This window comes from Aulonocara stuartgranti (genome assembly GCF_965226115.1).
Source record: "Aulonocara stuartgranti genome assembly, chromosome: 18".
NCBI lineage: Eukaryota > Metazoa > Chordata > Actinopteri > Cichliformes > Cichlidae > Aulonocara > Aulonocara stuartgranti.
This window is the reverse complement of record NC_138954.1, coordinates 1,954,284-1,976,737: the sequence shown is the minus strand read 5'-3', so window position 1 is coordinate 1,976,737 and position 22,454 is coordinate 1,954,284. Positions and strand designations below refer to the sequence as shown.

Here is a 22,454-nt window from a genome sequence, read left to right as displayed (position 1 = left end):
ACCAACTGTTTGAACTATTACCGTCAGGCCGACGGTACAGGTCACATAAAACCAGGACAAACAGATTCAGGGATAGCTTCTTTCCCAGAGCTATCACCGTAGTAAATAAGCACAAAAACAACTGAACCTGCTTAGCTATTCCATACCGTCACTGCCATTATATTATGCTGCTATCCTGTATATATCGTACTTACTATTGTTTGAGTACTTGTGATTGTTTTATTGTACTTTTTATATTTTACATTTATATTTATTATTGAATCTTGCACCAAGGGAGTGGCACTCCAATTTCGTTGTACTCTGTACAATGACAATAAAGGCTATTCTATTCTTCTATTCTATTCTTCTATTATTGTGTATGATATGTTCACATCAGTGTTGAAAAGAAATGCACATTATATATTTGTGCTTGTTCTACAAAGAGGTTTTGTTTCATCTGATTGTTAAAATGAATTTTTGTCAATCATTTTTTCCCAGTTTGGATTCAGGAGACAGACACTATCTCTACTTTTAAGATTAGGCTTCAAACTTTCCTTTTTGCTAAAGCATATAGTTAGGGCTGGACCAGGTGACCCTGAATCCTCCCTTAGTTACACTCCTATAGGCTTAACCTGCAAGAGGATTCCCATGATGCGTTGAGTGTTTTTTCTTCAGTTACCATTTTATGTGTTTATCAGTTTCAGTTTCAGTTTTATTTGTCATATGCAAGTTAGCACAGGGTCAACATTGCAATGAAATCTATTTGACGAGCAGCAGACAGTAATTCAGCAGTATAATATGTAAAAAACAGTAAGAGCAAAATGTTTATAAAATATAGTAAAAAGAAAAAAGTTAACAGGAAATACACACACACTTGTGAATAGATAAAGGAAATCTTAAATAGGAATGTAACCATTGACATGTTATTGGGGGGGGGGGGGGGCAAATGGGATATTGCACATGAGATAAAGTGGCATGAGTGAACAGCAGTACAAACTGAACAGTACAAAATTTTGAGTGGCAGTTAGTACAGTATTGCACAGAGTAAGGTTTTTATTTGTTTAAATACTAATGACAATGAAGTGACCAGTGCTGTCAGCGTTGATCTCGTCAAAATGACGTTAACCCCATAACCACATTAACGCGGCAAATCTCCGGAAGCTCGTAAACACGTGCACGCCGTGCAGCCCTACGCATGGGGCGATCCACGTCAACTTTCTTACGGATATTTTCTGCGTTAATGCGATTATGGCATTTACATCATTTTGGCGAGATCAACGCTGACAGCAATAGTTTATACACCAGAGGGTCTGATTGTTGGGTTTTCTCTGTATTATTCTGGTCTTTACTGTACAATGTAAAGCACTTTGAAGTAACTGTTGTTGTGATTTGGTGCTATATAAAATAAACTCAGTTTAATTAAAAATATTTAGATTAACAGTTTTCTGGAAATGACCTACTGCCAACGATACGATACTCGTGAAGAAAAACTAATAAAAATATGTTTAGAAGCATTTCAAATGAAGCTTTGCAGTAGCTGTGGATCAATAAAGAGTTTTAATGCCTGAACCTGCAGCTGTTTGCTTTCCAGTGGATGCACAGCTGTGCAGGATCACCATCTACTGATGTAATAAGGTTTTACCATAGTATGTAAATGTATAAGAGGTATTATTGACAGTTATAAACAGAAACAGTTTGTTTCCGTAAAACTGAACGTGCAGCATTTTACAACCTACTACACTGTCACTGTCTCACCCAGGAGGTGCCAGGTGGAATTATTCCAGATGTTGTCAGTTATAGTAATGGGTATAAAAACAAACAGCTGGATAGAAGAGGAATCGGAAAAACCACCTCATCTTTTTCTGTGTTTTCCAGGTTAGACTGAAGGATGGACGGTACATCAGGCGGTGCGATGGAGGTGGCAGCGCTCGGTCGGCCTTTCAGCGTCGGGATGCTGTACGACTGTCGCAGTGACGCGCTCGTCCCCGGTAAGAATTCACATGTACAGATTCTTGATGCATCACAAACTTTCATTTTTTAAATATAATATAATATATATATATATAAACAAACACCCAGCACGCCCCTGCGGGCGGTTTATCCTTCAAGCTCGGGTCCTCTACCAGAGGCCTGGGAGCTTGAGGGTCCTGCGCAGTATCTTAGCTGTTCCCAGGACTGCGCTCTTCTGGACAGAGATCTCCGATGTTGTTCCCGGGATCTGCTGGAGCCACTCGCCTAGCTTGGGAGTCACCGCACCTAGTGCTCCGATTACCACGAATATAAATATATATATATATATATATATATATATATATATATATATATTCTACAGTCGACTGGCTTTAAAAAATGGAAGTGACATGCAGTCTTTTGACAGCGGCGTCACTAAATTAGTTATTAGAACGTTTCCCTCAAGAAAGTCCAAACGGCCATTTTTGACATTATTACTGTCATTATCTTAAATACTGAAAACTCAGATGCAGAGCCTGAACTCTTCATCTGGAAGAACTCAGTTAATCTGGTTCATCCAGACAAACAAAAGATTTGTGCTTCATTTACTTTTTTTATTTAATTTTGGTGAATATCACAAAAAGAGATGAAAAAACACAACAAGGAAAGTCGTGAAAAAATCAACAGCAAAAGTTTGACAAGTTTGCTCATAGAAAGACACCGCTCTGTTTATTTATTTTAAAATTCACATTTTTTAAAATCATTTTTTAACATTTATTTTAGAATTTGATTTAATTGATGGAGTCCTGGTAGTACTTTTGTTGCTTCTTCTTTTGCAGGAATGACTCTGTGGGATCGTGATGACCTGATGAAAGATGTTGGAGAAAGACCGCAGGCCTCTAATGATTTTGAAATTGTTGCATCTGAATCAATTTCAGACAAATCTTCAGCTCTAAATGTTGAAGCTTCACTGAAGGCAAGTTTCCTGGGTGGACTGGTTCAGGTTGATGGATCTGCCAAATATCTGAATGATAGTAAATCTTCCAGAAATCAGGCCAGAGTAACACTGAAGTACAAGGCAACCACAAAGATCCAGGAGCTGTCCATGAATCATCTTGGAAGAGGAAACGTGAAGCATCCATATGTTTTTGATCAAGGCTTAGCAACACATGTAGTCACAGCTATTCTTTATGGAGCACAAGCTTTCTTTGTGTTTGACCGTGAAGTTTCTGAACATGAAGATCATCAAGATGTTCAGGGCAACTTGAAGGTGATCATCAAGAAGATTCCCTTACTTTCTGTAGAGGGTGAAGGTTCCCTGAAGATGGAAGACAAGGACAAAGAAAGTGTTGATAAATTCTCCTGCAGGTTTTATGGAGACTTCTGTCTTCCAAAACCACCAACAACCTTTCAAGGTGCAGTAGAAGTCTACCAAAGCCTGCCAGGATTACTGGGAGACAAAGCTGTACCAGTGAAGGTCTGGCTGCTGCCACTGACAGCTTTAGATTCTTCTGCTGCTAAACTCGTCCGTCAGATCAGTACAGGATTAGTTCAAGAAGCACAGACAGTCCTGGAGGACTTCAGTGAGCTGGAAATGAGGTACAATGATGTACTGGGAACCAGCACTGCACAGCAGTTCCCACAGATTGAACAAAAAATTAAACGTTTTAAAGAAATGTGCTCTGAGTTCAAGCTGGAATTCCAACAAACTTTGGCCAAGAAGCTTCCATCAATCCGAGGAGGAGGAGAAGAGGAAGCTGAGCTTGCAGAGATCCTGAAGAAGAGACATTCTTCACCTTTCAGCAGCAAAAACCTGAACGAGTGGATGGACTGTAAAGAGAGAGAAGTTGACACATTAATGTCTTTTACCAGGATGATGGAAAACACCAAAATCATCTCGTCTCAAAATGATCTGTACAAGGAAAGTCTGAGTGCAGAGCATGTTGTGTGTTTTGTTTTCACCTCTCTGGGAAAGGATGAACCGTACCTCTCAGCTTTATCAAGATACTTAAAAGGGACAAACCAACAAAGAAACCAACCAAAGCTCCTGGTTAGTCTGTTCAGTTTCATTTTTAATGTTTTCCACCAAAAATCTCACACTCCAACCAACCCAGACCTTCAAGATCCTCACACTCATGATGTAGAGAAGGAACAATGGTACGCCTCAAAAGAAGTAACAGCTGAAATGTGGAGAAAAGCAAAACTCTTCAGTGATTTTGCAGAGGCCAACAAGGAGAACAAGAACATTAGGTTCCTGACAGTGGGGTTAACTAATGAGACCCAGGAAGGTTCCAGCATCCACCTTTATGAAGGTGGATTTGCTGTCAGTGAGAACTTTGAGCCTCCTTCAAAGCCTGAAACTGTGACAGCAGCTGACATAAACCACAACAGTGTGACACTGAAGATTTCTCCACCCAGATTTGGAGCAGAGAACATCACCTCCTACTCTGTTGAGTACTGTGTCAGTGGAGAGGATGGATGGCAGCAGAAGACAGAAGCAAAGGCTGAAGAAGTCACAGTGAGAGATCTGAAGCCAAACACAGAGTATGTGTTCAGATGCAGAGCAGTGATCTCAGCAGGTGTCGGACCAGCTAATGTAATCAGTGATGCCATTAAAACTTTACCCTGCAGCCCTCCTGGAAATCCTCAAGCTCAGCCATATTCAAGTGAGATATCAGTGAGCTGGGAGAAACCTGCTGAGCTCGGAGAGGATGTGCAGATATTGGGTTACATGGTGGAGTATTCAAAAACAGATGATAATGAGGAAGCTCTGCAGTGGAACCAAACACAGTCAGCAGGTGAAAATGCGATCCTTTCAGGTCTTCAGACAGAGACAGAATATGCAGTCAGGGTCAGATGTGATTGTGGTTCAGCTGGAAGAAGCAAAGAAAGCATCACTGTTAAAGTCTACACAACATTTAACCACCTCGCAGAACTTCTCAGGATTAAAAGTAAAAAGATCAAATCTGATTCCCCCTCAGTTTACAAACTGCCTCTGACAGAAGAACACATGAACATAGATGGATACAGGAAGTTTAACTTTGGTAAAGAAAACATGAGGCAGAATCGTACAATAATGCTTCTTGGAGCGACAGGATCAGGAAAGTCCACTCTGATCGATGGGATGATCAACTACATTGTTGGTGTAGAGTGGGAGGACAGTTTCAGGTTTAAATTCATTAATGAGGATCAGTCAACATCACAAGCTCACAGTCAGACCTCTGAAGTCACTGTTTACAAAATCAACCACCAGGAGGGATTTCAAATCCCGTTCTCTCTGACCATTATTGACACTCCAGGCTTTGGAGATACAAGAGGCATAGAAAGAGACAGAGAGATCGTAGAGCAGATACATAATCTCTTCTCTGATCAGCACGGTGTCACTGACATCGATGCTGTGTGTTTTGTAGCTCAGGCTTCTTTAGCACGACTCACAGCAACACAGAAATATGTGTTTGATTCAGTGCTCTCAATCTTTGGCAAAGATGTGGCAGAAAACATCAGGATCCTGGTGACATTTGCAGACGGTCAGCCACCTCCAGTTCTCGAGGCGATCAATGCTGCAGGAGTCCCATGTCCTAAAACAGAAGACGGACTGCCGGTTCACTTCAAATTCAATAATTCAGCGCTGTTTGCAGAAAATAAATCATTTGAAAGAGTCAGCAGGAGTGATGTTGGTAAAGGAGGACGTTTTGATCAGATGTTTTGGGAGATGGGGGCAGAGAGCATAAAGAGCTTTTTTGCTGCTCTGAATCTCATAGAAACTAAAAGCTTGACACTGACAAAGGAGGTCCTCAGAGAAAGAAAGCAGCTCGAGATTTCAGTTGAGAATCTGCAGGAGCAGGTGAAACTTCGGTTAGCCAAGACTGAGGAGATAAAAGAGACGAGTGAGAAACTTAAAGATCATGAAGCAGAGATCAGCAGAAATGAGAACTTTGAGATTGAAGTTTCTGTCCCAAAAATTATTCAAAAGAGTATTTTGGGCAAAAAAGAGTATGTCACCAACTGTTCCGAATGCGGTGTCACCTGTCACTACCCCTGTCAGATACCAGATGATGCAAGTAAAAGAAGCTGTTATGCAATCGGATCAGATGGAAACTGTACTCAGTGTGAAGGCAAATGTTCCTGGGACAAGCATCATAATATGCCTTTCAGATGGGAGATTCAACAGGTTAAAGAGAAAAGAACACTGAAAGAAATGAAAGAAAAGCACCAGAAAGCCACAGGGGAGAAGATTACCTTTCAGGGAGTGGTTGACAGTCTGAAGGATCAATATAAAAATGTTCAGGCTGAAGTGGTGAAATTTATGGAGTGGTCCTCCAAGTGTCTGAACAGACTTAGAGAGATAGCGCTTAAACCAAACCCTCTGTCCACTCCAGAGTACATCGACATGCTTGTTGAAGGAGAGAAATCTGAGGGCAAACCAGGCTGGAAGAAACGAGTTCAGTCTCTGATGGAGATGAAAGAAAAAGCAGAGCTCATGGCTAAAACAGAGAAAGGAGAGAAACCCCTTGATCATTTATAACTCCAGAACTAAACAAACTTTTTTTTTATATAAAAATCAATTTTCAAATCAACTTGACTTTACATAAACAAGTGATTATAACTGCACTGTTGAAAGATTAAAGACACATTTATTTGTGTTAAAGAAAAGCTTCAACATAAGTGGACGTGTATTTGCATGAGGAAAAGCCAAATGTGCTTTGTGCTAACAACAGTTTCAAAGTTTTTATTATGATATTCACCTTAGTTTTAGATATTAGTCTCATTATAACTTCACTGTAGATGGATGACAATGTTTAAAATTGTGTTTGTTAATTTTGTTATTTTTTATGTTTATGTTCTTTATGATTTAAAACATCTGCAATGTTTCAAATAAATGTAATAAAAGTAACATGTTTGAAATTTCCATGTGATAAAACAAGTTTAATTACAATAAAATTCACTTCACGCTTTTAATGAAAAGACATCACTGATTTAGAAAATGCTAAAACCAAAACAATTTAGTGTTATTTATGCTTATCAATGGGTCAAAAGGTGTAAACAAGTTTTTTGTTTTAATTCCTGATTCAGCTGTTTTGAATTGTACTTTCTGCAGTTATCTCTTAATCATTTGCATTAATATACATTATGCACATTTGTCCAAAATGAACAACATCAAATTGATTAAAAGTCATTTAAAAAATCTTGAACTTGGGTTTTTTTTCCTTCTCTAACTGAATAATATGTGTGCTGCACATCAGTTCATAAAGCAAATCATAAAACAGTGCAAAAACAACCAGCATTAACCAGCCTCCCCACCTCTCTTTACACATTGTATTTATATACAGTTATGAAAAGGTGTGATTCTGTTCATCTGGACGTTTTCAGTGGGAGAAACATTTCGTCACTCGTCCAAATGACTTCGTCAGTCTCAGCTGACTGCAGGTTTCCCCAATCTCATAAGGTTCAGATATGTGGATGACACCTGGGTGAAAATCAAATCTCAGGACGTACCACATTTCACGGATCACATTAACTCGGTGGACCGACACATCAAATTCACCAGGAAGGATGTGAAAAGTGGCAGGTTAGCCTTCTTAGACTGTGAGATTTCCATCAGTAATGGGGGACATCTAAAGCTGACGTGTACCGTAAACCTACACATACGGATCAGTATCTAAGGTTTGACTCTCATCATCCACTGGAGCACAAACTGGGTGTCATCAGGACGCTACAACACAGAGCAAACACCATCCCCACTGACACAGCAGCCAGGGAGCAGAAGAACAGCACATCAAGAAGGCCCTGAGTAAATGTGGTTATCCCAGCTGGACTTTTGTCAAAGCTGGGAAGGGGCCTAAAGAAAGCTCCAGCAGATCCAGGAGAGAAGGACAACCGCTGCCCAAGAGAAAACCTGTAGTGATCACCTGATGTGTGTGTGTGTGTGTGTGTGTGTGTGTGTGTGTGTGTGGTAAATAAATAAATAAAATAAATTCATAATTATAATAAAGGTCAATCAAATGGACCAATATGGCAAGGCCACGATGATCCACTTGGTAAAATAAATCCGCTTGGCATCTTTCTTGGCCTTAAGACAACAATTCTGATGGCTATAGATCCAAACGGGACAAAAAAAAAAAAAAATGAATGAACCATCTCTAAGTCTAACACATTATAAGCTTAAGTCTTACCATAGCTAAATTATTAAACACAAAAATAAACTCATAGAAATTTTCATATCACCATTGTTTGATGTTCAAACTCAACTTCCACTTCCCCCTTTTTTGACACACTCCCATGTGTCAATTCACCGGAGCTAGAAACTTAAAAGAAAAGGTTAGTGACATCATATCTAAAAAAGCATCAGAAATTCTCCTCTTCAGTCTCTCTTATTGTCCTGCTCCTGCAAAAACAAACAAAGCGAAGCATCCACCCTTCTCTTGCTGGCTGGGTGAATTGTTTGTTGGCATTTACTAATCCAAAAGTAGGTGCAGTCATTGTCTCAGTATCAAGTCAGTCAAAACTTTTAGTCCGTCCGTCACAGTCCAGTCACATGCATTCATTCACACACATTCATACCAGATGTTGCTGATAATGGAATCTCACGCGATTCGAGCATCCATCACCAGCAAGATGACGTCATCATTTTAAAAGGAAAACACTTCCTTGTTTTTTGGACCGGATTGTCTCGCTGCAATCCTTTTAGACTCAGGACTTCTCATGTGATCAGTGTCCCCAATAAGTGAATTTCTCCCAAGCCAATTACAATCATGGAGAAGCACACTTTGCAACTGTTTACAGTAATAATATTTTATAGCGCTTTAAATCTCAATCTTTCAGGCCTTGTTTAAAGAGCTGATTGTTAAATCATGAACTCACAAAATATCACCACGTCACCACCGGTGGATCACACCTCTCAGATGTTATTTCCTCAGTGCACTGTAACAAAAATGAAACAGACATAACCAACAAAACACTAATAACAATAACACAAACTAGGGCCCATTGCAGACATGTCCAAGCATAAAACTATCCTCTCTCGCTTACGAGAAAGAACACAAGCAAAGCTCACTGATAAAATCAAGCTAGCGCTAAGCAAAACCAAAGAATAAACCAAAAATTCACAGGAACCTTTGCTTCCTGCCGGGACGATATTGTGTGGGAATGAGAACCTCAGGTGCCGTAACTCCTTTTGTTCCTCCTTGAATTAAAACTCAATCACAGAAAATGCCGTACTCCAACCTAAAACTTACACTATTAATTCATCATTTTCACTCTGTGCCACTGTTCCTCATCAGGGCTGTGTGAAGCACAGCAAAGAATTCAGTCAAGGCCTTGAGCCATAAACAGACATCACGCACAGACATTGTTTTCATAACCAAACTGTTTTAGACCTTATTCCTTAACTCTACATAAATGCCCTCTGGGTGACATATAACACATTCTAAGTAATCAATGGCTCCTCATAAAAATTATGCATTGGGATGTTTGTGTGCAGCATTTTGCATATCAGCATAAGCAAAGCATTCTTCATTGCATCAGCGTGTATGTGTGTGTGTGTGTGTGTGTGTGTGTGTGTGTGTGTGTGTGTGTCTTTTCTCACTCAATCAACGAGTGCACCTGTGTTCATGTGTGTATTTTACTTCATTCTGAATCTGTGTGTGTGTGTGTGTGTGTGTGTGTGTGTGTGTGTGTGTGTGTGTGTGTGTGTGTGTGTGTGTGGATCACTTCTCAGTGAATCAGCATTCCAATGTGTGTGTGTGTGTGTGTGTGTGTGTGTGTGTGTGTGTGTGTGTGTGTGTGTTCATCACTTCCCTGTTCTGGTGTTCTGGGTAAACCACGGCCTGAAGCGTGCCCTGGGGTCCTGCCCTCCTCCTTTTCAGACTGTTTGCGACCATTGCTGCTGCTGCTGCTCAAAGTTCTGTCCGTCCTGGTTCTGACCCCAATTGGGGCAGTCCTTTCTCCAGTGTCCATGCTCACCGCAGGTGAAACCTGCATCCTCTTCTGTGTTTCTTGTCCATTCTGAGGTGCCTTCTGACCTCAGTTACTCCTCCTGTCTCGGTCACGCCCTTATTGCTGCCCGATCATCCGTGTTGGTCCATCACTGTCCTGCACCGTGTGAATGCAGAGTTATCAAGGTCAGCATTCTTTTGCTCGGCCTTACTTTTCATTCGGGCTTGGCGGGCGTCTCGTCACAGCTCTGTCAGCTGAAGCTGTCTGAGTATTTTCCCCCGTGTAGTGAAACGAGCCTTAGGTTTAGTGCTCTCCGTCTCTGCTGCATGAGATCATATTCCTGCAGGTCTGTTGACATTCTCAGGTCGTTGTTGTGGGTCCAGCTGTTGCAGCATTTGGTCAGTGTCACGTATGGGGGAGAGCAGGAGTCCAGTCAGCCTCGGCTTTCAGGGCCGGCAAAGCAGCCTGTAATCAAGCATAAAGAGAAAAAACAAAAACAAACGAAAAACAACAACAAACGAACAGGAAAATCATGTTGTGTTGGCTGTGTTATTCAGAGGGGAGACAATGGGGCCAGGCCCTGTGTCAGCCTTCTCTCCCCCTTTTTTTGTTTTTTCTCACCATATATTCAACTCATAACCCACCAAGCTGACAGGACAACACAGGTACATGTTAAAATTCTTAAGATCATGTTTAAAAGCCCAAAAAAGGAATTTTCTTTCACTCAGTACTCACTTGTATTAATCAGCAGAAAACATGTCACAATTTGAATCTTTTAACCCCTAAATTTGTCGTGTCTTCACTGGTTGGTCAGACCAGTGTCCTTTTTTTTTTTTTGAAGTTAAATTGTTGTCCTGCAACCCAGAGGGTTTCTTTGTCAGTAATGAATAAACTTCATCATTTAACAACAGAAGTATGTTAATCTTTTTTTGTTTTGTTTTTTAACCTTGCTGGAAAATCTTCACATGTTCATGAGTGTAAGCTGTTTCTTCATTGCATGTGTGTGCATTTGTAGGCAGACAGGTTAATTTTAACTTTTTCTCAAACCAGGTGTTACCTTAAAAGGAGCCTTTCTCTCACATTTCTCTGCTTGTGTGTTTTTGTTTCACCTTTTGTTGTGATGCTCCGGACGCCTTCCCAACCTCCACAAGTCCGTTGGCCCCAAAATTCAACCCAATTTCATGTGCTCTTAAAACCTTCATTTCTCCTCTAATTCTCTCCTCGCTGCTGTCTGTTTCACAGCTGCTGATTCGTGCTGACTGTGGTTCCCATTACTTATAATTTTGCTTCGGCCGCTGTGCTTGTGGGGGCAGTTGGTCCAGGTCCGCAGCTTCCTGTATCAACACACTAAGAGATTTATTTAATTTCATTTTCATCACTGTTAAACAGATAAGCAGGCAACACGCCTACCTTGACAGCGTAAACTGCACGCCAGTCTCCCAACACATTCCTCTCTCTATAATTCTCCACTACACACCTCTTACTATCTCTCCTTTTTATTTTTATTTTTATTTTTATTACACCACAGAGTCATACACCCAATTATGCCCGTCTATCTCCATGTGGCTCCAAATTCCCTCTTTATTTAATTTCACACTCGTCAGGGGACAGGCACACAACAATTTCAACCACTGAAACGAGGAATTCAACCTTTTTATATTTCACCTATGATAGAACTCAACCTTAGATGTAAAAGCATTCTCTTGTTCTATTCCAGAATAAATGTGAACCCGTGATTACACGGCCGTTCCAGTGTTATTCTGTAGCTATGCGGGAGTCCTCAGTTCCCAAGTCGCCACCTCGGCACCCAGACGCCGCTGGACCTGCCTGCACGTCTACAGACAGGAGGGTCGCCACACCATGAACAAAATTAGTTTCCACAGGTACACTAGGCGTCAACCTTAGATCTTAAAGCATCCTCTTCGCACTAATGTCCTCCTAGTCACACATCAACCGTCACTGTCACTGTGTTCACACTTCACACACAGAAACACACTCAGAGCGCCTCACACACACTCACCCACAGTGAGACCCACAGAGAGCGCTTTTCATCAGCAGAAATTTGCACAGAAACCTCTGAGCTCAACTGTTAGAATCTTCTGAAGCACAGCAACCAAAGACCAAATACCCCTTTCTCTGCACTTATGGCCGCCCCAACGGGGCAAAATCGCATCATAAAAGTGATGCCTGCGTCCCCTGAAGTTATACTGACACCATAAACCAGGTTTTGCTCTATGTACTTCTTGGCAAGTAAAATTTTACTTTATTTTATGACCGCAGCCCTCGAGGCAAAAACCGACACCACAAACCACGTCAAACCTCTATTCAATGTGCTGAAACCAGCAACCCCTCAGTGCTGCACTCACGGCCGCACCACCGGAACACGGCCGTATCATAAACCAGACCTACGGACGTGTTGCGCCTTTGGCGTTGCCAGCGTTCAACCGCACCATGAGCCAGCATCTGCTTTTCCTTAAATCAACTTCTATTTCATGGCCGCATCAACGATGACTCACCGACACCATAAACAAACTTCAAAACCTCGACTTCAATGTACTGGACTTATGGCCGCGTCTCCAGAAGAGATTCTAATGTATTATTGCTACAGAAGCCAGTCTTAGACAAAATTAAATGTGGAAGGTAAAGTGGGCTGCAACTAGTCCAACGTAGTGTCTTATTAGTATCTCGGTAGAAGCAGTTTATCTAACACACTGGAATTCAGCCTCAACTTATGTTGTTAGTATCTTGCGCCAAAAACCAGACACCGACAAATTTAATGTGAAAATATGTGTAACTCAGCGAACAGATTAATTTGGAAAGCCCAATATGCACATTTGGTATAATACAACAGGCTGTGCTTACCTTTTTATTTTTGGACCGGTCCTCTGTTCGCCTCGCCCCACGATCTCACCATAGGCCAAATCTGCTCCTCCTCAGCACACCAAAGATCCAGGTCACACGGCACCAAGTTGTTGAAATCTCCCAATTCTTTTAATCTTGGGGCTGAAGGAAGGACAGTACTCAGTGTATAAATGCTCAATCAACAATCATTTATTTCCATACAATTCAACACTTATGAGCATTAGAACCATCATGATGGGGAGACCTGCCTGCAGAGGGTCACAGCGAGTCTCAAAATGGTGACGGGTTACACAGCTTCTTATAGTCTCTAGCGGCCCCCACCTAGTCGTAAAAGCCTAAACATTACATTCTTTCTCTCTTACGGTGCCTAAGTTATGACCTCGGCTCCCTGTCTTTCTGCTCTTCTGAAAGGTGGGGGTGTGGAATGTGGTCTGTTTCTTCTATTATCTGCACAAGGTCCTCTGCACACAACATTCTCTTCATGATTCAGCAGTATAACATGTCAAGAAACAGTGTAACACATTCAACAGTGTCGAGAAATACAGGTCAATCCAATAGATCTAATGATTTTCACACTCTTTTTAAGTCAGAAGTATAATGCAAACTAAAACTACATACTGATCACACACTCTATGTTAAAGGGTATAATATGATCTACAGCAGTATCATACCTCAACTACTTTGATTACATATATAAGGTAACAGAATAATCTCACAAACCCTATGCTTGGACTTGTCACCGTTGGCCATAACATGATCAGAGGTTACTTATTGACCCTAACAACTACATTTCAAACAGTACTGATGAACAGGTGCTCATACAACAAGTGGCACAGACTTTATTAATATATTTGTAAATAATATTTGACCTAAATATATGGGTCTTGTGATTTGAAGATTTAGGTTAGATGCGTATCACAGTGGTTCCATTATATAAACACTCCAGTGTAGGTGTATATAGTGTATACGAGTATATGTAATTGCATAGTATATATGTGAGTATATGTCCAGTGTATACAGGTATATATGCCATAAAAACATTCCACAACATGGGGATATCACCGGGTAAACTCCAGAAAGTTCTTAATATTTTATTGGTCAAGAGAAAGAAGAATGCAGACTGTGTTTAAATCAACCTCACAAATGTCACAGATCAGTCAGTAGGGCTCCTGAAAAGTCTGTGACACATCTGTGTGAACATCACCAGTTAATTTGGAACACTGGTCCCCTGACACAGAGTAATGTAGTGTACAAACAACCTCTTGCAAAAACAGCTGGCAGAACATAGACGAGCTCATTGGTCCAGGACTCCACAGTCTATTCACACCTACAGGCTAAAATTCAAGTGTTGCAGCAGCTCAGGATTACGAATAAATCTTCCCAAGTTCAAAATTAAAAAGTTAAAGTTACAAGTCTAAAACAGCAAATACATGTGTGTATATTCATATAAAACTGAACTTTAAATTGAAAAGAGTATGAGAAAGTTTCAAGAATGAGACATGTATATGTATGAACTAAGCATGAATAAATTTAAACTGCCATAATACAGTGTGGGTGCTTAAGCTGTTCTCAAAAGTCTTTTTCTTTCCTTTTTGTAAATCCTGTATAACAAGTGTGACTTGTGGTTCTCCCTGTTTACAGAGGAAGCAGGTCACACATTCCTGAGAAATCAGTCCCTCCTCTCTGTATGTCCTATAAAAGCCAAAGGCGGGCAAAGTTTGTTCCTTACAGAGACGTCAGAGGCAGAACAACCTGAGAGACCAACTCCTGTGTGCAGTGAGTACTGTGGTTACATATTTTATTTGCTTCCTGACTGTAGTTATCTTTTGAATAAAAGCTTAATCAGTATTTATATCAAGTCAGTATTTTTTTTCTTATAACAGAAAACAGTTGAAACCTTTAATTTTCTTGCTAAAAATCATTTACCTTCATCAGCTTTTTCAAATAATCTCACTTTGTCAAATCACAACAACAGTCAGGTGACTGTTGTTGTGATTTGACGCTATATAAATAAAATTGAATTGAACCTTCTGTGAATGGTACTCATGGCCACTGAAAACACAACAGAGTCAGCTGTTACTAACTAACTACTACTAACCCAAGTTGCCTACCGATGCATCCATCAGAGCATGAATGTGTGTGTGAATGTTAGTTAAGAAGCACTAGCTAACAGCTTAGGAAAAAGTGCTTGTGTAAATGGGAGTGATTGGATGAATGTACGAGTTCTGTAAAGCGCTTTGAGTGCACATGATAGAGTAGAAAAGTGCTATAAAAGAACCAGTCCATTTTCCATTTATCAAAATCTCATCTTTAAGGTCTCACATTCACAGGCAGAGTTAGACCTGGATCTGCCTTCTAAGTTCTCTGCTGTTTTTCTGCAGTTTGAGCCTGGGAATTTTTCAGTCTTAAAGGAAGCAATCGACCATTTAAGACCTTATAATACTGATGGATGTCTCTGTCCCACTGCAGCCTTTGCTTAACCGGTCTTTAACATCATGTAGACAGTTAACAGACCTTTCTCAGCCTAAACGAAAATAAGACTGAAGTTATTGTTTGTGGAAGTGATGCCCCTTTGGATAAGTTAACTGATACGCTCGGTCCTCTTGCTTGTCATCACTTCCACACTGTAAGAAATCTCAGTGTTTTTAGATAGATCTTCAAATTAGAGAAACAAGTGTCCACAGTTGTCGAAATCAGTTTGTATCAGTTATGTGAAATTGCCAAAGCGAAGCCTCATCTTCCTCCTAAAGACCTAGTAAAACATTTATGACTTCATCACCTCTAGACTGGACTACTGCAATTCTCTCTACTTTGGTCTTTAACACTCATCTCTCCATCACTTGCAGTTCGCCCAAAATGCTGCTGCATGTCTTCCAACAGGTGTTAGAAAGTCTGAACTCATCACTCCAGTTTTAGCAAATTTACACTGGCTCCCTGTAAAATATTGTATTGATTTTAAGATGCTTTTACTTACTTTCAAAGTTTTAAATGATATGGCGAGCAGTTACTTAAGCAAATTCCTCAACGTATATAACTGCAATAGAGCACTGAGATCTTAGTACAGCCCAATAAAGGAGATGGGGCCTTCACAGCTGCAGCACCTAGACTCTGGAACATCTGCCACTCAATATTTGTACTTAAGAGTCTATACAGCGTTTCAAATCGCGTTTAAAACTCACTTTTTATGCTGGCTGTTAATTCAAGTTTGAGTTCCATCAGGTTTGTTTTATGTTTGTTTTGTTTTTATGTTAAATATGTTGTCATTGAAGAAACTGTTTTTACCAGAGACCAGACTGCATCAAATTTATTGTTCTGAATATTTCCAGTTTTGTTTTTGGAGGAACTAAATCTGCAGGTTTCACCAGAGAAGCTTCTGTAACTGGTCATTAACAGCTCTGTGGGAGTCAAGGTGGTGGAACGATATCGCAGACGTTCAATTTCAGAATTGTTACAAACCAACAGGATACACATGCAGCCCATGCAATAATGTTACTTTAAAATGTTTTCACCTCAAAGGGCCGAGAGAAGCTCAATAGGTGCCAATTTTATATGAATCGTTTTCTGAAGCAGTTGAAACATAGTAAGAACTGAAATATATTTAAGAACTAATTCAACAATACTTTATAAGTACATACTTCACACATATAATTTAATTGGTGTTCCTTAAATACAGTCTTAGTAACATGAATAACCTCAACTTGCTCTCACAGATTTATTTGTGTCCATCGTTGTTCGAGCACTTCCATGTTTTCTAACATGTGGAAGGTCCTGAGTGTGAAACCAGCAGGTCTTTAATACTGGATAAGATAAGATAAGATAAGATAAGATAAGATAAGATAACCTTTATTAGTCCCACACGTGGGAAATTTGTTTTGTCACAGCAGGAAGTGGACAGTGCAAAAGTTATGACGCAAAAATTAGAATACAATAAGAATAAATACAGTACACAGCTGTACAGAATAGAATAAAATAATATACTATATACAGTAGAATAAAATAGAATAAAAATATACAATAAGATAAAAATAGAATACAAATACTATATACAACTGAGTAAAAATACAACGATGACAGAAAGGATTATTGCACTTAGTATTATTGCATATGTATGGATGTGTGTGCTTGATCAGTTAAAGTCTTTATTATGGAGTCTGACAGCAGTGGGGAGGAAAGACCTGCGAAATCTCTCCATCCCACACCGTGGGTGCTGCAGTCTCCCACTGAAGGAGCTGCTCAGTGCTGTCACAGTCTGCTGCATGGGGTGGGAGACGTTGTCCAACAGGGATAACAGCTTAGCCCCATCAGTGATGAGGCCGACTATTGCAGAGTCATCAGAGAACTTCTGCAGGAAGCACTGGGTGGAATTGTGGGAGAAGTCTGCAGTGTAGATGGTGAAGAGGAACGGAGCCAGAACCGTTCCCTGTGGGCCCCCGTACTGCAGACGACCCTGTCCGACACACAGCCCTGAGTCCTCACATACTGTGGTCGGTCGGTGAGGTAGTCCAGGATCCAGGTAGTGAGGTGATGGTCCACTCCAGAGTTCACCAGCTTGTCCTTTAGAACCGAGGGAAGAATAGTGTTGAAGGCACTGGAGAAATCAAAGAACATGATTCTCACAGTGCTTCCAGCGGTCTCCAGGTGAGCGAGGGAACGATGTAGGAGGTGAATGACGGCATCATCCGCTCCAATGCCAGGCTGGTAGGCAAACTGAAGTGGGTCCAGTGATGAGCTTGTTAGGCGCCGAAGCTGAGCCAGGACCAACCGCTCCAGGGTCTTCATCAGGTGGGATGTCAGAGCCACCGGCCTGTAGCTGTTGAGGTCCTTGGGGCGTGAAGTCTTTGGCACTGGTACAACACAGGAGGTTTTCCAGAGCTGTGGGACTCTTCCCAACCTCAGGCTCAGGTTGAAGAGGTGCTCCATCACCCCACACAGTTGGTCCGCGCAGGACCTGACGACCCTCGAGCTGATGCCATCTGGACCCGCTGCCTTCTTGCCATTAATCCTCCTCAGTTCCCTCCTAACCTGGGTGGTTGAGAGAGACAGGCTGGAGCCTTGTGTTGAGTGTGTATTGGATGCTGTTGTTGGGGGTGGGGGGGGAGTGAGCAGGGTGAATAGAGGAGGTGTGAAGTGTCTGAGGTGTCAGAGGTGGAACAGCAGCAGTGGGGGTGGGTGAGTCTGCAGCCGATGTTGTAGACTGCCTCATGGTTGAATCAAATCTGTTGAAGAAATGATGCAATACTGTGATGGAATAATTCAGTAACAGCAGTCAAAGCATAAGAAACTCTTAAATGTATAGAATCAAGTCACTTTTGTTTTCAGTTTTCTGGGCTTTTTCTCTTTAGTGCACCAACAAATCAAGATTTAAACTGATTATAAAGCTTCAGATAAGCTGTTCTGCTTGTAAAGGTGTTTTTTCTCTGGTTTTCCCTCCTGGTTAAAGCTGCAGCATAAAGCTCAGACTAGAGCTGGGCGATATATCGAGTTTTTAAAAAATATCGATATATTTTTATACGAGATATAAGATGTGACAATATCCTTTATATCGATATAGTCTATGTTACGTTATAATTATAGATGTGGAGCCGCAAGTTTGCCTCTCTTTCGTCCACTTTCGTCTTTACGCAACGTTACTCTGCCTCACCTCTCCTTCACTGAACACAACTCCCCCTCCTCCCCCATCGCTTCACCTGCAGGAAGCGACAAGATGGACACGGCAAATCCGTTAACGAGTTACTGCGCATCGCCCCGTGCGTGGGGCTGGACGGCGTCAACGTGTTAGCTAGCTAACCACGCTAACGAGCTAACCACGCTAACGCCATGCAGCCCAGAGGTGCTGCACGGACTGAAATCCTTTCATTTTCTCAAAAGTTGACAGCGCTCCTTATGTATGAATTCTGGTTGTGCTTGATGGCCGCGCACCGATTTTATGTGCAACACGGCGCTCAGCAATCTGTCAAAAAATGTTTTAGTACGACTTTGGTAAGCTACGGTGCTGCAGCGCTTGATGGATTGTCGGAGCATTACGGCTGAGCCTCGCGGAGTGATACGTACTGTGCTTCAACGTAATATTACCCTACTGTGTATAAGGACCATAAATGGCACCTGTTAAGAGACGTGGTTGCGAAGCGGATTTCAAACTCCAGGTTGTCAGTCACACAGTACAAGTTGGGAACAGAGCAGCTGTGAAATCTGTCCTTGTTATAGTGCTCGTCTTTTAGTTTACATTTTGACTGCACAATTGTGAGCTCTTTGTTTAGCACAAAAACAACCTTGTTTTCTTTTATTTATGGAGCATTATTATTTAATAAATGCTCATAATTTATTTTTGAGTAAATTTTATGTACATCTGCTCTATGTTAATAAAAGTGCCTGTGTGACATCTGGGACACAGCTTTGACTAAGAACTCTCTTTTTGTTCTTACTTTATGGCTTTAAAAAATATATATATCGAGATATATATCTTATATCGCCATCCAGCTAAAAAATATCGAGATATGAATTTTGGGTCATATCGCCCAGCCCTAGCTCAGACCATTTCTGAGAAATCAGAGTTCTTCCTGACCTTCCCAAAGGAACAATAGCGGGTGGAGTGTGTTCCTGTCAGGGACTTCATTCTGCTGTGAGTATGTGGTTTGACTTGTTTTGTTTGTTTTAGATCTTCCTGATTCCTCATCGCTAAGATTTCTTTTTATATTTTTTGTTGTGAGTCACAACAAAAACTAACAGACTTAAAAACTCCTTTGTCCCACACGCCATCAGACTGTTTAACTCCTCTCTGGAGGGGAGAGGGAGGGGAAACAGGAGGACAAAGGAGAGGGGAACAACTAAGCTGTAGTGCCTCTTCACCTCACTGTGCAATACCTTTTGTTAATAGTCAACGGTGCAATAGACCTCAATACTTGAAATGTGCAATTCACTTGTATTTTTATTCCTATTTATTCTATTTATCCCCTTCGTATATTTTATTTATATTTGTCTCTGTATTTATATGTGTGTGTGTGTGTGTGTGTGTGTGTGTGTGTGTGTGTGTGTGTGTGTGTGTGTGTGTATATAATATTCTGTAACTCTGTAACTTCTGTCGGTGCTGTGCTTTTGGAAACCGAATTTCCCAGAGGAACCCACCCGAGGGATTAATAAAGTTTTAGCTTATCTTATCTTATCTTACAAGGCATTTTCAGGTTATTTCCTGTTCAGACATTTATTTATTTTTTATAATTTGCTTATTACGTTCGTACCACAAAACTATATCAGCCAAATGAACTCCGAGCTGCTGTTTTATAAAAGAAATGTCCATCAGCTGTAGAGACGCTGTAGCTTAAACTGCCTGTTGTCATTCTTACAGTTTCAAATACTGTCTCTCTCAATCTCGGTGTGGCTGTAACTCAGGAGGTCACCGACTAATCCGCAGGTCTGCATGCCAAATATTCTTGGGCAACATCAAGTTGCTCTCCAATGCATCCACTGGAGTATGAATGTTAGATAGAAAATACTTGCAGAAAAAGTGCTTGTGCGAGCAGGTGAATGAGACAAGTTGTGTGAAGCACTTTCAGTGCTTAGAATACAAAGTGCTGTATAAGAACCAGTCAATTGGCAACCTTGTGGTTTACTGACTTAGACCACTGAAACTTCAGCTTTCTGTCTTCTCACCAATGAGAGGAGCAGTGCGAGCGAGAGTGACTCACACTCTCCTTTGATTACATTTACTGAACTATTGTTATATTAGTTTTTTGTTATTTTGTTATATTTCTTTTGTAAAAGAAGATGGCGGCGCGCACGGGTGCAGCGGCTCTTAGCTCTCCAGTTTGGTGCTTGTTTTTACTTTTAATGTGGATATTTTTGAATGTTTGCAACGCCGCCATCTCTTACAGTCGCCAGAACCTAATTGACCTCGGTTTTAAATATAGTTTGTTTGTTTCTGGCAACTATCAGCGAACACAAAATCCTGGAGGAGATAGCGAGACCGCCAGGGTCACCGTGGATGGTCTGCCCGCCCAGCAAGCGTAGAAGGCGACGGAGGGAAAGAAAGCAGAAGAGGGGATGCCGGTCGGGTTCAGACGCTAGGCTATGCAAACATCCACACCGGCCAGCGCTTCCGAGCCTTTTCCTATCGAACGCCAGATCCATCACCCACAAATTGGACGAATTGGAGCTACAGATAGCCACCACGAGCTTTGCACGTAACTGCAGCATTATTCTTATTACGGAGACGTGGCTTCACCCGCTGATTCCCGACGCTGCAGTCGAGTTAGCAGGCCGCACGCTACACCGGCATGACAGAAACAGCAACTCAGGTAAAAGCAGAGGAGGGGGGCTATGTGTTTACGTGCATAACAAGTGGTGTTGTAACAGCAGGATCATTCACACACACTGTTCTCCTGATTTGGAGGTTCTGGCAGTCTCGTGCAGACCTTTTTACATCCCGAGGGAGTTTACAGTAGTTATTGTGATAGCTGTTTATATACCGCCGGATGCTAACGTCAGCACGGCTCTCAGCCTCTTGCTCAACACCATAAACAAACAACAGCTTGCCCACCCCGATGGGGTTTTTATTGTCGCCGGCGACTTTAACAAAGCGTGCCTAAAGACTGTGCTTCCTAAATTTGTCCAGTTCGTGGACTTTGCTACGAGAGGAGAACACACTTTGGACCATGTCTATTCAAACATCAGGCATGCTTTCAGAGCGACACCCCTCCCCCACCTGGCTGGATCTGACCACCTCTGCATGTCCCTCACCCCCACCTACACCCCCCTGCTGAGAAAAACAAAGCCCCAGACAAAGACAATAAAAACCTGGCCTGAAGGAGCCCTTTCTCAACTGCAGGACTGCTTCTCAACAACTGTATGGGATTTATTCTCCAGCCACAACCTCCAGGAGTACACGGACACTGTACTCTCGTACATCAGGAACTGTGTTGACAATGTCACCGTCAACAAAAGGGTCAGGGTGTTTCCAAATCAAAAACCCTGGATGAATAGCGAAGTGCAATCCCTCCTAAAAAGCCGCAACACCGCCTTCAAGTCAGGGGACAGGGCTGCGTATAGGGCGGCCAGGGCAGACCTGAGTAGAAGCATCAGGAAAGCTAAGGCTGCCTATAGGAGGAGGATTGAAGATCACTTTGCTGACAACGACCCCAGAAAAATGTGGCAGGGGATCAATCACATTACCAACTACAGAAGCAATAACCAGGCGACATCTAGGACTGATGCCTCGCTGGCTGAGGATCTAAACCGTTTCTTCGCCCGCTTTGAGACGACCAAGCCCTCAGCTGCCACACCACTTCCACCCGCCCCCAGCACTGGCACACTAACACTCAGGGAGCACCAAGTGAGGTGTGTTCTAAGGTCAGTGAATCCCAGGAAGGCGGCAGGTCCTGATGGAATACATGGAAAGGTTCTCAGAGCATGTGCTGACGAACTGACCGGAGTCTTCACTAAAATCTTCAACCTTTCCTTGTCATCAAACACCGTCCCGCCCTGCCTCAAAACCTCCACCATCATCCCCATCACCAAGAAGACAGCTGTGGCCAGCCCAAATGACTACAGGCCTGTTGCACTTACGCCTGTAGTGATGAAGTGCTTTGAGAGACTGGTCTGTCAGCACATCAGGGCCGGTCTGCCTCCCACTCTGGACCCCCATCAATTTGCCTACAGGAAAAATCGTTCCACCGAGGACGCTATCACCATAGCGCTCCACACTGCGCTGAGTCACCTGGAGCACCGAGGAAGCT

At 41.9% G+C, this 22,454-nt stretch overlaps 1 protein-coding gene across 5 annotated transcripts in view; it reads left to right on the top strand.

The window, feature by feature from the left end:
• Positions 1–16,458, top strand: part of LOC309693914 (uncharacterized protein) — a 54,864-nt gene extending 38,406 nt beyond the window's left edge. For 3 of the 5 annotated variants that reach the window (XM_082513557.1, XM_082513556.1, XM_082513555.1), the window contains 2 exons: positions 1,855–1,967; positions 2,769–6,711. In XM_082513557.1, the coding sequence (XP_082369683.1) occupies positions 1,868–1,967; positions 2,769–6,454 (3,786 nt within the window). In that variant the 5' untranslated portion in view covers positions 1,855–1,867 and the 3' untranslated portion in view covers positions 6,455–6,711. Of the gene's footprint in view, positions 1–1,854; positions 1,968–2,768; positions 6,712–14,367 lie in introns of those variants that run through there. The other 2 variants (XR_014272752.1, XM_082513558.1) reach the window with 2 other exon arrangements.
• The last annotated feature ends 5,996 nt before the right edge of the window (positions 16,459–22,454 follow it).